General features: G+C 43.2%; 1 protein-coding gene across 7 annotated transcripts in view; it reads right to left on the bottom strand.

Annotated features, from left to right (window-relative positions):
• EBF1 (EBF transcription factor 1) overlaps nt 1-14,329 on the bottom strand; it is a 416,173-nt gene extending 401,844 nt beyond the window's left edge. For 4 of the 7 annotated variants that reach the window (XM_070738988.1, XM_070738985.1, XM_070738986.1 and 1 more), the window contains exons 1-4: nt 13,108-14,314; nt 11,256-11,412; nt 10,745-10,808; nt 9,793-9,848 (exon numbers count right to left, since the gene is read on the bottom strand). In XM_070738988.1, coding sequence (XP_070595089.1) covers nt 9,793-9,848; nt 10,745-10,808; nt 11,256-11,412; nt 13,108-13,241 — 411 coding nt within the window. In that variant the 5' untranslated portion in view covers nt 13,242-14,314. Of the gene's footprint in view, nt 1-9,792; nt 9,849-10,744; nt 10,809-11,255; nt 11,413-13,107 lie in introns of all 7 variants that reach the window. The other 3 variants (XM_070738987.1, XM_070738989.1, XM_070738991.1) reach the window with 1 other exon arrangement.
• Nucleotides 14,330-15,106: the final 777 nt, after the last annotated feature.

Here is a 15,106-nt window from a genome sequence, read left to right as displayed (position 1 = left end):
GTGTTGGGCCTGGTCATTAGGCGTTATGTGAATTTCATTGTATGGGTATACTGTATACAATGACAATAATAAAGTATTTCTAGTATTTATTATTTATTTGCTTTGTCATTTACCCTGTTTCCTCGAAAATAAGACAGCGTCTTATATTAATATTTGCTCCCAAAGATGTGCTATGTCTTATTTTCAGGGGATATCTTATTTTTTTCCAGTAAAGAATTCACATTTATTGCTGAACACAAAAATGAACATTTATTATATACTGTACAGTAGTTGTCATCACAAATCAGCATAACCAGGCAAACTGTGAATCCTATCACAAATTTCTTACTACTACTGTACCATTATTTCCATGTACAACAATTATACTTTCTTAAAATATATGTTATATATATTCTGTTCAGGAATGCTGCAAAATGAAACATCTCCTACATCTTACTTTCAGGGGATGCCTTATATTGGACAATTCTACGAAACCTCTCCTATATCTTATTTTCGGGGGTTACTTATTTTCAGGGAAACAGGGTAGTAGTTCAGATTCTTGTAGAGAGCTTTAGCTAACAATAAACCTATATATTCAATTGAACTGCCTAAATATCTAGTTTTCAAAACATCTGGGGAAATGATGAAGAAAATAAAGTTCTGGATCTAGAACAGGACATGCAAATAAATCCTAGGAACTGGTTTCAACATAATGTGTTCGGATTGATGCTTTAATCACTAAATCAGAATGCTGTTTTCGTAAAGTAACAATCATAACACTTTTCTCGTGCAAACAGGGGAGCCTGACAGGCTTATGACAATCACTGAACACATACCTATATGCAGAATTTAACCCTAGTAAATAGCAAATCGTATTTGCCTAAAGAGCCTTACTTCGACACATGTATTCACTGGAAACTCTTTTATTGCATTTGACTATACAACGTATCTTTAAAATACCCTAGAATCCTCTGGAGGTTGTTACAGTCAGAAAAAGGATGAGGAAAAGAAAGAAAAGGAGGGTATTATAATTGGTTTCAAGTTCTTTAATTTAAAAAAAAAGGTTTGATTCACTCAAAGTTTTAAACCTTAAAAATACGACCAGCATAAAAAGGCAGTGTGCGTGACCATTGTTGTGGGGCAGACGATTAAGAACTGGAGTTTGACTGCAGGAATCAAAGAATACCACAGACTTAATTGCCGCTGATTTATCATGTTTTCTGGGCACTGCCAAAAAGGTAACAAAGAGGAAGATGATGGCATTTTACAGTAAATAATTGATTTGCATTTAATGCAGCACAGTGGGACTCTAAAGGAATTTTCCCTAAGTTAGAACTAAAGATGCTGACGCTCTACCACTATCCATGCTCACAGGCCAGTCTTTTTGGTACAGAGGTCAATGTAATTTTAATTGAAACAAGTTCAACTTCCCTGGAAGCTGCAAACAAGAGTGAGCAGATTTAATTCCCTCTCCTTCTTTACTTCCCCTTCGAACTGCTATGCTTACTTAACCTCCAGGTAGCTATTTAAAAGAAGGCCAGCTAAATAACCATAATGAACAAATGGACTCAACAAGTGTGATTATCTAATTGTCTGTCTATTGTGTTTAACATCAACAGTCCTTTTGCCTACCTTCACAACACTAGGGGCTAACCCCGGTTTCTGAACACCAGCTATTATTGAAGGAACTGTATGAATTGAAAAGTGGGGGGTGGGGGTGTCATACATTGCTGGAAACTGTCCAGAAGCACAAAATGAGTCCAGTTTCTGAAAATCATTTTATGGATCATGTATAGAAAAGTCTTTCAAGAATTTTGCTTTTTCCTTGCAACAGGGGTAAAAAACCAACTATCTTTTCAATAGTTTGATGCTCCATTAGGCTTTAGAGTGCATTCAACAGCATAATTGTGGCCCCAACCAGGATTAAAGGAAAGCTACCTGTACGAGGTTATAAAGTGGTAACCCTACCCCTTCTTCACAGTAACATATTTTGTCCTGGAGAAATGTTGCTCTGTTAGTTGTTTTATAAGTACAGAATGATTAGGGAAGTATATTGTGGCAGCACGTTTCACAACTGCAATTGTACACTCATCTCTTTTAGATTGCTCTTTTGATGAAGAAGATGTAGAAGATGTTGTTAGCTCACTGAGACAACACCTGCATTGCATGTGAAATCTGGGCTTGACCCTTGACATCTCAAGACAAGGCTAAAAATGGCTTTTGCCAAAAATTCTGAAGAGATATTTGTTAGAGTCAGAGTTTGCTATAATATATATTATATTAATATTATTTCTGATTATATGATACAATCAAATGCATTTCCCTACAATAATTTTGTTGAATGGATCTTGTATTAATTAAGACCAAGGGGACAGCAAATGTCTGTTAGTTTTTCATGATCCACTATCAGATGTATTTTTAAATCAGGGAGTCTCCAGCTACAACACTTGTAAAACCAGAGAAGACTTGTTTGGGCAAGGTGGGTGGGGAAGAGATTTCCTCTTTCAGTGCATGGAGATCAAAATGTCCTTCATTCTATTCTGTATCTCAGCTCTTAGTGATTCTCTTGCATGATTTTGTTTCTCCCCTCTAAAATACTGAGCACTGGGGTAAAGACACTGCCTGTGCTCACAAACCATGGTTGCATAAATATATGTATTGATTTGGTTTCAGAAAGGAAACAGAGGCAATTTAAATCTCAAACTTTTGCAGCTGCCAGAAAGACAGGTTCCTGTCTCAGAAGACACTATAATATTTTTTTTCTGAAAACATATGTTGCATCTATTGAAAGAAAACTGGGTTTTTAACATATTATTTGCTAAACATTCCCCATGCTGAATTCATGCAAGTGGAAAGGTTGCCCTTAACTCCACAAAATCAAGGTAGGTATAGATGTTACAAAGAATTAATATTTTTAAAAGATGTTAAATGAGTGAAGTGAAAGTCCCAGTGTATAAAGTTAGATTATTGTTGAACTAAAAATAATTTTGTAAACAGGGACTAAAACCACATAGGTGAAGACATATGTTTTAAACTTACTTGTTTACTTCCTTTTTAAATGTTAATTTGTTTCACTAAGCAGCCAGCAAAAATACTTTGAATCCAGATTCCTTTTTACTCAAGAAAGATGTTCCCCCCATGCACAGAAAGAAAGTGAGAAATTTTGGTTCTCATCTTTTTTTGCATTCACTTGTGTTGCACCTTCCAAAATCAATTGCATAAAATTGGGGATGAATTTAAAATAAAGTGGATTAAAACTCAGAGGAGGGAGAACTCACAAAATGGCTATTCTACAATTCATAGAGGATCAATTATTAAATTTAATTTAAAAATGTAAAATTAAAAATTTCAATCTGAAGCAGGATAGCTAAGAAGTATATTCAAATATCAGATCCACTCCTGTTTGTTTCATTAGGACAACCAGATGACAACCTTGGTAATTGATTTTTAATTTTCTGTGTGAGACAATGTGAAATAGGCTATGCTAATTTATAGTCAAGTATCACTAATTTGTTTTTAAGTTTCAAAAAATAGTAGCCTGACTTTACCTCTTGTGTAGATATAACTATAGCCTTGTCTGTATACAGTATTTGAAGTTTTTGGTACTATTATACATATTGCATGCAAACGGCTTTGAAACCCATTTGAACAAAAGCAGAAATATGCCAGCCCATTTCTCACCAATTAATATACCTAAGTAACCTGAGAATAAGTGCTTTTCTAGAAGGTTACAGCTCTAGGATTACTTATGGAGAAAGCAATCATGTAATTCTAAGAATTCAGATACTCAACTTCCTGCATCTTTGGCTCTGACATTTTGGACTTGCCATGTGTAATTAGCCATTAATGCACTAATTCTGATTTCTTACAGCAGACCAGCCTCCCATCATTTGCAATGAGAGTTTAATATGGGGAGCAATAAATGTGCCCAGATTGGGATCTAAAATATATGAGGATTCTTGTTCAGCAGCACTAAACCAAAAGGTGCTAATTATTGCTTCCATTCCCCCCTCTAACATGCCAGCCTGCTCATCAACAGGAATTCATGTGAATTAAATAAATCTCTCCCTTTCCCTCCCCCTCCTTCCCAGCCCAGCTCCACTAATATGTTCATTTTGAATGCTTCTCAAACATTTGCAGGGAAACAACTCTAGCGTAAATATCCCAGAACAAATGGCTGTATATTATACAGGAGGGAGCAGTTGGAAGCCAGACTGGGAATGCATTGGGCCATCTGGCCCAGGCAGTCTCTCCAAAATCCTCAGCTTTGTTTTCACCCCCAGACTCCAAACAACACATTTTCCACTGTGTCGAGTTTACATTTTCCCAAACACTCAGGACCTGAGCATGCATGTAAATGTCAAGCTTCGCATTCTTCTCAGAGAAGGAAATTGAAATCACCTGCACTTCCTGCTCTCAAGCAAAAAGATCCAAGTCACTGCAAAACACACACACACACACAACCACCACCCTGGCTGAACTGCAAGCTTGCCTCACTGCACAAGAGCATTGGGTTCCCCAGCTGAGATCCTGAGGAGCTGTTTTCCTCAAGGATTCCTAATTTCCTCACAACTGGGCCATTTGCAATTCACTGAATCAGTGTCTGTACACCCAAGCACAACAGCTTGATCAATTTAGGTAAAAAGCAGTACTGTGTATCTGCATCCCTGCTGTAAATGGCATGGAAGCTTTGAAGTATCATAGAGGACACGATAGAGCATCTTTGAATGCCTCATGTGTCAGACAGAAAAACATTTTGAAATCAGCTGGATTTATATCTGTGTTTAAGACTGTGTTGGAGGGAAATCTACTTTCTGATGTAGAGTCTTCAGAGAGGGGTGGCATGCAAGTCTAAATAATAATAATAATAATAATAATAATAATAATAATTATTATTATTATTATTATTATTATTATTATTATTATTATTATTATTATTATTATGAAGAAGAAGAAGAAGAAAAGCAAAAGAATCAGTGGCTGATTTTGACTAGGTTTCTGCCTTTGTGTTATTCCAGTGCTAGGTTGGCAAGGAAATTTTTCATGTATAAAGTGATCATTTGATTCACACCATTATTAAAATTTCACTCACTCTGATCCAGGTTTAAGAAAAAGGGTATACAGTATCTACAAAGGCAGAGTTTACATCCATAAGCTTGAGTGTTCTCTCACAATGACAAAACCATCTAAATAATTCTGCTAAAATCCCAGTCAAAATTTTCTTCTGAGCTGAACTTGATTATTAGGGACATCATGGACACTTCACAACAATGCAAAATGTACCTCTGTCAAGGAATGATAGTCATGAAAAGCTATACAGTACTGAATGAATACAGAAATGATTTGCCAAATGTAATTCTTTTGAATTTTTTGTTAACATCACAATCCAGCCTACTATTACTTTGAGATTTCTATTTTTTTTTTCTGTACAATCCCTCTCAGTTTCTCAAGATAAGCCCAAATTGAATTCCAGTTTCCTGTATAACCATGTTTTTCAAACTTGGCAGTTTTAAAATGTATGGATTCAACTCCCAGCATATTGGCTAAAGAATTCTGGGAGTTGAAGTCCACACATCTTCAAAAATGCTAAGTTTGAAAAACACTGCTATGTAACATCAACGTCAAGGGTTTCCAAGATAATTATTTCCAGGTCTCTTCCCTAAATGTAGGTTGTTGCAAAGATACTGACAATGTTTGTATAATATTCTTGGTTCCCCAGAACTCATTGTTTAGATAGCAACTTCTCAAGCACAGCTTTTTTCCATGGTTTCTTACAAACCACCACAACTATCAGGCAGCTAGAACAAAGAAAATGAATAAATAACACAATAAGAATACAACTCAACCATAAGTGATAAAGTAGATAAAAATACTTTAGAAAGAAACAAATATATTGAGTTATGGAAAAGGATTAATTGAATTAAATCACTTAATTTGTGGACTATGCCTCTGACATCACCAATACAAATTTTAAAATAAAACTAGTCCTTCCCTTTTTTATGGGCCAGGCCTCTTTGTTCATATATATCTAGAGGCCTCTAGAGCCCTGCCTATTTTAATCTGGCTGAATGTATGTATAAAAGTCATTAAAGCTGCACACAAGATAGTGAGTGTGATCCGAAAAAGTTGTTGCTGATGACATATCACTTGCCGATATCATACCACTGAAACCTGATGGCTCCTGTCACCATTTCATTTAGCTACCATCCCTCCATTCCCAATTGTAACAAGATTCAGGTACTAGTATACCCCTGCTCTATGATGTTTAACAATATATATTTAACATGCATTACAGTAAAAATTGAATGAGCATCTGACCAAGCTACGTACAACTTAACTCCAAGCAAAAAGTTACATACGATTCTCCAAAATTCTTCACATTCTGTATCAAAGCATAAGCAACAACTTTACAATTGGACAATTGTGAACAATTTAGCAGACTCATTGACCTCTCTTATAAGACAGGAGTTAATTAACAAGAATAGGAGTTTCAAAATCTTCAAAGTATTTCAGGTTTGGTGTTTTTTGTTTTTTTTTTAAAGAACAATGGAAACATTAAGGCACCATAACACAAAGCTCCCTGATATAAACAGAAATTAACTTAAGGGGTTTTTTTACAAAATAAATATAATATGACAATGCCAACCAAGCTCATACATTCAATAACGGACAACCAACATTTCTATCTACCAGCCTAAGATTCTCATCTGTCACATCTCAATAGGGAATTTCAATCTTTTTTTAACCTTAATTGCATTAAATCAGCTTGGGGTTTTAATCTTTAAAACTGTTATTCTGCAATCTTGTTCGTCACCCCTTCCCCCTTTCCCTAAATCAATACTTAATCCTAACGTTAGTGTTAAATGTAAAATATTTTAAAGTAAAAGCTTGGCTGCCATTAAGTGGATAATAGTGTGTTTCTAAATTCCAACAGAGCTTGGACAGGGAGTTGATCTTGTGGAAACAACAACACAGAAGCTGTGCAACCATTCTTGTTTTACTTTACCAGAAGGAATCTGCAAGTGAATTGACAATCATTCAATTCATAAACAAAATGCTAGTAAACAGGTGTTTTTAAACTATGGTAGGCCAAAAAACAATGACTCTCTACAGAAAAATGTAATCTTGGAAGGGAAAAAAGCATTAACCCTTGAATGACTACAATTTGGAAAATGGCTCAATTAAAATTCTTTTTAAAAGGATTATGCAATTACACTCATACACAACAGTCACCCAGCAGGGGTCCTTTCTAAATACAAACTTATAAAGTGTTGTCACTAGTGCAGTTTTTAAGATTTGTGGTTTAAGGACTTGAGTTGTTCTGCTGTCAGTTCTTATAGACCCATCCTTCAAAAGAATTTGTCTCACTAATTTTACTAAACAGTTGGGTTGCAACTACTCAATTTCTTTCTTTTCTTTTCTGGTCTATTGTAAGGCAGCCATGAATAGCAGGAAAAGATGTTTCGTGAGCATCAAAGAACTGTGTTCTAAAACAAACTCAACAGTTTGACCTTTCTGGTTTGGTGTCAGAAAGCTACCAAAAGCAAAGGAAAGTTTAGAAGACAGAATCTGAAACACCCAAAAGCTGGTTTACGACCATGTGTGTCAATGTAGTAAGCAAAAGAAAAAACTAAACATCCCTCCATTTGTTTTTGTTTTTTAAAAAGAAACCTGAATCAGATCAAATAATATGGCTTATTTAGTAACTTTGAATATTAACCTGAGATTAAACAAATCTGATCTCAAGAAATTAAAAATTATCAAGTTATCTTATAAAAACATGACATGCTCTTAATTTATTTTATTTATTATTAGAGTTGAAAGGGACCTTTCAGGTCATCTAGTCCAACCCCCTGCTCAATCTTTAAAAAAAGATACACTGTACAACGTTTTGATTCAGAGGAATAAAATTATCTCCTTCAGCTCAATATTTTACTGTACGCCTAGAGGTATGCTGGGTGTTATTTTTACTTGAAACCACAATGGTAGGCCACTGAGAGTGAACATGCCATAAAATGCCATAATGGAAATTAGGCTGTATCAAAGGCAGAGCTTTTCCGATCACAAAATTGCTCTGGAGCAGTTAAGTTTCTAAAATAAGCGTTTATCAGCCTGACACATCCCACTGCAAATCTACAGAGATTTAAGATCTTCCTCTAAAACACCAACATAAAGGAATTACAAAGGAATCTATAAATACCGTTACGTCTTTATTTATATAATTATCTACTTGGTCCATTAGGTGGCTACAGAATCGCTTATTGGGGGGGGGGGGCGTGAGATGATTTTCCTGGGTTGCTTTTCTATTTGTTTTCGTTCATATAATTAAAATTGGGGGAGGGAGAAGTGGAAAGAAAGAGAGAGAGAGCTGTCTGAAATCGGAGAACCTTCCGGGGAATCAGAAGCTGGTATGTATGTATGTATGTATGTATGTATGTATGTATGTATGTATGTATGTATGTATGTATGTATTTGATAAGCAGCTAACATGACTAATTAAACCTGGAGAGGAGGGGTAAGAGGTAGGCAGGCAAAATTAATGCCGTTTGCCTAAAAGTAAATCTTCCCTGCGCTCGCGCGCGCGCAGTGCTATCGGATCTCAGCTGCTCGCTTGGCCCTCGCCCACTTGAAGGAGCTTGGAGAGAGCGAGCCACGGTGTTCCTGTACCTTTAAGACCGCGGTTGGTTCACCCCCGCCCTGGCTCCTGGCCAATCTAAAACCGAGCACAGGAGGCGCTTCCCCTAAAGCTCACGCCAAGGTCCAATTCAGCCAGGGCTACCGCCTCAACTGAGGAGAGTCAATCAAGGCGATAAATCAATGCAAATGCACATTTCTTTTTTTTTTAAGAGTCAATTTGAGCAACGATACGCTAGCAAAAGGAAAGCTTCGTTCCTCTACGCTCGCCTCGACTCTCTGGATTTCTTTTTCCTTTTCCTTTTCCTTTTCCTTTTCCTCTTTCTTTCTTTCTTTCTTTCTTTCTTTTTTCTTTCTTTCTCTCTCTCTCTTTTTTTCTTTCTATCTTTCTTCTTTTACGCCCACTCTCCGAGATTTGCAGGAGAGAATTTTGGGAATTTTGAGAATTTTGGAGAGGCTGGAAGAAACCTCAAGATGGAACTGAGAAGGAAGGAAGGGCCTTCCAAGACCCGACAAGCGGTTCTGAAAAACTCCACCGTTCCTTTTTCTCTCTGCAAAGTGAGTTTGGTCCTACTCTGAACCTGGGTTGTTTTTGTTTTTAAGCAACGGCGTTTTAAAAATTGGAATCCTGCGTAGAACTACTTGGCAAGAAGAACCTTCGCAAACAAAACCCTGCCAAACCTTTCCAGAAAAGGGAACAGGACGGGGAACTTGAACGGGATCTAAAGGGCGGGAGGAGAAGGAAACGAACTATCCGATCGAACTTCCCACGGACTTCGTGATCGAGTGAGCGCGCCCGCCCGCGCTAATCTCGAGTTTGTCAGCACGTTGGATTTTCCAACAGGAAGAAGGCCGGGATGGACGGCCTGTCTCGGCACATTAAAAAAAAAAAAAAGGAGCAATCGCCCGCGTTTTGTCCCTTCGCTTTTCTTCTCACCCTGACTATACCCGACCGCTGCCGGTAGAGATCCCGGCGTGGATGCAGATTCGCAGCCACCTCAACTTAAACCGACCGCTTCGCGGCTTCCAGTCCAACCCGGCCTTTCGGTTTCCAAGGGCACAATTCCCTCAACGCCTCCCGCCTCCAAAGCTTCCCCCCCACCCCACCTCCACGACCAACTTGGGCTTTATCCACTTCGATCATTTTCACAAAGAAAAGGAACGAAAAGCGAGACTTACTTGTTTTGTCATGGAGTCGATCAAACGGACGTAAAAATCCTGTTCGGTTCTTATCCCTGGAAGCCGTATTTGGGAAGGGGGGAGAAGAAAAATAGAACAATTAAGCGAAAGTCCAAAACCGAGAAAGCTCTTTTCCTTCCCCGTGAACTTGCCAGTTATTTCGCGGTCCCGAAGTAATACGGGAAAATATCTGGAAAGTTGGAAATGCGTAATAATTAACTGTCCTCTCCATCATCTGAAAGCTAAGGGCGAATGTATTTATTCAGAGTCAATAAATGCTCAAAAAACAAATCCGCCCTGGGTTTGGCTTTCTGTGGTCCTCTGCCCCCAACCCCGTCCCAGGCACTCTCCCCTTTAATTGGAAAGGAAACGAGGTCATCCATTTGCCCAGATCACCCTTAATTCACCCTAATAGATTGGGCAAAAGCCCTGCTTTTCTCCCCAATTTGGAGGAAGGCAAGAGAGAGAGAAAAAAAGAAATGGTTATTCAGGTTGAAGGGGACATTCTGTTTTATTTGGATTTCCACCGAAGCAAAATACAGTATTGGGTCTGACAAATCTTGAAAACACCACGGGAGTCTTTAGGAGCTGTCCTTCTTTTTCCTTTATTTTTTTATTTTTTTATTTGTGTGTGTGTGCTTAACGTCGAGCGGCAACTTTTGGACAAACATTTGAGCCGCTGTCCGAGAAATTTTACTCTGGTTTTTAAAAAAAGCTGTTCGATGCTGTTGCTGCTGCTGTTTTCTGTTTCTTAAAGGACAACCGTGACAGAAAGTTTGCTCGCCCTGGCCCTTGGTTAATGAGTCCCAAGCCTGAGCCCGGTGGGGCAAGCAAGGCTCCCCTCCCCTTTCCGTTCCCTTCCCAGGGAAAACCAGACGTACTGAACGAAGGAATCCCCTGGAGGTTTTAAAGCCCGCCCGGAGCTGTCAAGAAGAGGCAGAGCGAGGCTCACCGTTGCTGTAGAGGAGCTGCAGACGGTAATGGATCCCATTGTTGGTCTTTTCGCTGTTGGCTTCCTGAAGCGAAAGGACACGCGAGTGTTAGAAAGCAGGACCGGCAACCGGCGCAGCGAGGAGCTCCTAAAGAGCCCGAAATCCCAGTTTGGCGCGAGTTGTTAGCTATTTCTTTACTGCCGCCCCCCCCCCCCAACACCACTCCATCTCCTCCAAATCGGGAAAGTGCTGTAAAGGGGTAGAGTTCAACCCAATCTGTTTTGAGGGTTTGGATAAAAGGCCAACAGCAGTTTGGGGAAGCGCCGCGAGGGAAACATTTGTATCTAGCTGGACACAAAAGTTGGCAGATTGCTGAGAGGGAATCAGCCAAGCGTGAGTTTGAAAGGACCCGGCAGAGGTCGGGCTCTCTTCTCTAGGATGGTCCCGGGCAGGAAACAGAGAACTCCTGACCACAGGGAAATCTCTCTTGGACACGCCGCGCGCAGAGCGCCTGTTCACACATACACTTACTTTCTCCTTCTCCACGAAGCCCACGAAGGCGGTGCGCTCGATCTCCACGGGCTGCCCCTGCCGGTCGTACAAAGCCAGCACGAAGTGGAAGAAGTTCGATTTCCGCAAGTTGGAAGGCGGCTGCTTCTCGAAATGAGCCCGGGCCAGACCTACCCCGCTGCGGCCAAAGAGACCGAGTTAGGCGCGCTTTAGTTAATCCCCAAACCTCGCTTCCCCCCCAGCCAAGAAACTTCCCCTTAGCAAAGCCGGGCCGAATCCGGCAAAAAATGGCACCAGGCCTTTCCTCAGCATCCAAGCGAGCTGCTCGGTCCAACAAGCGGGGTCCCAGTCAGGATCCCCAAGCTAGGGTCCATTTCTTGTCGCCTGCTCCCCACGTTCTAAGGGAAGAAATGAAGCAGGTGGTTCTTCCATGCAGGGTGGAAACGGAGCCATTCAGCCGAGCGGCTGCTCCGCAAGGAACCCCACCAGGCCTCGGCAATCCACGAAGCAAGCTGCCTCCTTTCCAAACCGCGAAAATTGTCCCTGGAAAAATCAACCCGGGAGGAAGAGGCTTTGGGCTCTCTTTTCTTTAGCTCCCCCCCCCCCATGGATCCCTTCACTGCAGCCTGAATTAACGAGCCAAAATTGCCGGCTGCTCGAAGCGCCCCGGGCGATGCTCCTGCTGCCTACCCAAGGCCACGCTTTCGCAGGTCGGGTCAGCGCGGCCTCAGCTGTCACTAACTCCCGCCTGATGCCCGAAGCGCTGCTCTCGTTCGCAGGAAGCCTCTCTCGGATTCCAACCTCGCTCTCTCTGGGGCTGGAAACCATCCCTCCAAAACTTTTCCATCGTCTCACATTGGCTTTCACACCGCTTTCCCTTCCCGAGCAGAAGAGGGGGGGGGAAGCCAGCAGAGCAGGACAGTTGTCTTCGCGACCTGTCATGGTTCCCAGCCCGCCCGGTTTAAATTGCGCTCCTGGCTTCAACTTTCAGGGGGGAAAGCACCTTTGGGAAACCCCAGAAAACAGGAATTTGGGAGAGTAAGCCCCGTGAGGAGGTTGGTCGAACTTAGTTCCCGGGATCTTTGAATTGGAAGTAGATGGAAAGTTGAAAAGGTCCCGGGCGTACCTTTCTGTGTGCGGAAGGAAGAGCCGGCTTCTTGTTAAGGGAAGAAAAATCTGCAGACCATCCACAAACAAGCAAAAGCGTTGTGAAAAGTGACAGGACGCATTGCCAGAGACGTTTGTTGTGTGCAACTTAAAAAGAAGGGAGGCTTTCGGAGGAGAGAGAGAGTGAGAGAGAGAAAGAGATAATGAGAGAGAGAGAGAGAAGGAACAGCAAAGAGTAAATGTGCAGTCTAATTTTGCTTTTTAATGCATAGGAAGCGTCAACCTATTTGGGGGCGATTTCTGAATGTAAAGCTCCATGGTTTTTGAGATGGGAAAGAAAGAGGGGGGAGGGAGGGAGGAAAGAATGAAAGAAAGAGACAGAGAGAAAGGAAGTAAAGGAAGGAAGGAAAGAGAGAGAACGGAAGGAAGGAAAGAAGGAAGGAAAGAGAGAGAAAGGAAGGAAGGAAAGAGAGAGAAAGGAAGGAGAGAGAGAAAGAGAAAAGGGAAAGAGAAAGAAAGAGAAAAAGGAAAAAGGAAAAAAAGAAAAAGAAAAAAAGAAAGAGAAGAAAGGGAGAGAAGGAAAAAGAGAAAGACCAACTGTTTCAGCGGCTCCTCGGACCCTACGATTAAGGAGTCATTTGGGGTCAAGGTATCGGTGGGAGGCGCTGCCCACCAGCTGCAGACCCGAGGCTGACTGGACCGCTGGAGTTTCGAGCCAGGGAAGGAAGGGAGACAAGGGAGGGATGCTGCCGCGAGCTCTACCTACCTCTGCGCCGCGGTGTTCGCATCCAGGACGCCGGCTCCCTGCATCCACGTCCTGACCGCGTTCATGCCGGCGCCCAGGGGCTCTTCCTTCATGCTGCTCCCACTCCTCTGGATGCTTTCCTGAATCCCAAACATGAATCAAGGGCGATCCAAACCTTCCTTTCTTCTTGAAAGGGGGGAAGGGGAAAAAAGTAGAAAAAGCAAGGAAAAAACAAAAATGCAAAAAATAATAATACCCAGCCACAATGCAGGGTGTTGACCACAAGAAAAGAGCGAAGCGGGTCGGGCTTTTCGTTTCACTCCCTCTCTCTCTCTCTCTCTCTCTTTCTTTCTTTCTTTCTTTATTTCTCACTCTCTCTCTCTCTGTGGAACTGCTGCTGAATCAAAGCAAGTCAGAGAAAATCAAACACAGACATTGAAGGGATTGGGGGGAGGGAGAGAAAAAAGGGGGGATCCAAAGGGCTACAAAAAAAATCTCCCCCCCGGGGCCGGCTTGCGGATGCTCTTAGCGGGCGCCCGACGAGCTCGTTCTCCGGAGGGTGGGCGTGAGACACCGGCTGGCCTCCTCTTCCTCCTCCTCCTCTTCCTCCTCCTCCTCCTCCGCTTTTTCTTTAAAAAAATCAGAATCTTCTCGGCTGGCTGGCCGGGATCGCACAAGAAGCGGCAGGACGGCGGCGGCGGCGGCGTCCCTTCCGTGCTTGAAGTCTCTCTCTTTCGGGTCGCCGGAGAAAGAGGGCAGTTTAAGAAACAATAGGTTGAACCGGCGCGGCGGCGGCGGCGGCGGCTGTAGAGGCGGCGACGGCGGCGGCGCCCTCAGCTACACCAAGTGTCATTTTCTTCCAGTGGCGAGAAAAAGCGGCAACTTTGCGGTCCGTCTTCGGGGAGCCTCCTTCGGCTTTCCCTCACACCGGCGCCGGTCCGCTCTCTCGCTCTCTCTCTCTCTGTGGCTTCTTGGTCTCTCTCTCTCTCTCTCTCCTGCCTTCCTCACACAGCGCAGGAAGCTTAGCTGGGCTGCTGAGGAGCCCGAAAAAGAGAGAGAGAGAGAGACGGGCTGAGGGAGACACGCGCGGCGCTCGTACGCCGGGAAAGGTAAGCGCGCGCGCCTCCCCTCACACACACACACACGCACCCGGGGTGGATTGCGACCCTCTTTGGCTCGCTCCCTCCCTCCCCGCTCGCTCCCTCCTCCCCCGCCTCAATCCTTTCTCAATGGAATCGACTCCGGCTCTTCCCCGCAGCTAAAACACGCGAGCGCACCAGCCCCGCTGGGCAGGCGGGGTGGGGGGGGAGGAGGGGAGGAGGCGGCACCCTGAGGGCCGGAGCCCGCCCTTGCCCTCATTTGCATAGCGTCATAACTTCCTCCGCCGCTCCACGACCAACCAATCGCCGCCGCCGGGGAGGGTTCCCTCCCTTCGAGGACACGCCCCCCTCGTTAGCATGCTCCGCCCCGCCGCCCCCCTTTTCGCCTGGGGGAAAAAAGTTGCTGCTGGAACCGCCGAAAGCCTTTTGCGGGAGAGAGAGAACGCCGGGCGGGGGGTGGAAGGGGAAAAGGCTGGCGAGGGGGCATGGTGCGACCGGGACGAGCGGCGAAATGCTGGGCCTCACCGGGGATGAGGGCGAGCGGGAGCCTCGGCCCACGTGCCGGGAAGGGAGCCGCCTTTCGGGCGGTTCTTATAGTAGATGGCGCGGGGGGGGAGGAATAACAAAAGTTTTACGCGCCGATTGAGGATCGGGCGCATCGAAGATCCGAGGATGGAAAGAATCGCAAGGAGCAGGGAGGAGGTTGGAGCGTTGGAGCGCCCGGGTGGGTGGACACGAGTGTCCCCGAAGCTCCGGAAAGGCCGGGGGCTTTGCTGGCCGCGTGGGAAATCCGATGTGCACACGCGCCTTTCTTGCGTCCTCCAAGACAGGCTCCTCCGATTGTGTAAAGTAACAGCAACGGTGTTAATAATAATAATAATAATAATAATAATAATAATAATAATAATAATAATAATAAT

The sequence above is a fragment of the Erythrolamprus reginae genome, chromosome 2 (assembly GCF_031021105.1).
Source record: "Erythrolamprus reginae isolate rEryReg1 chromosome 2, rEryReg1.hap1, whole genome shotgun sequence".
Classification (NCBI taxonomy): Eukaryota; Metazoa; Chordata; class Lepidosauria; order Squamata; family Dipsadidae; genus Erythrolamprus; species Erythrolamprus reginae.
Note: the sequence above shows the minus strand (reverse complement) of the source record. Positions and strands in the feature narration are given on the sequence as shown.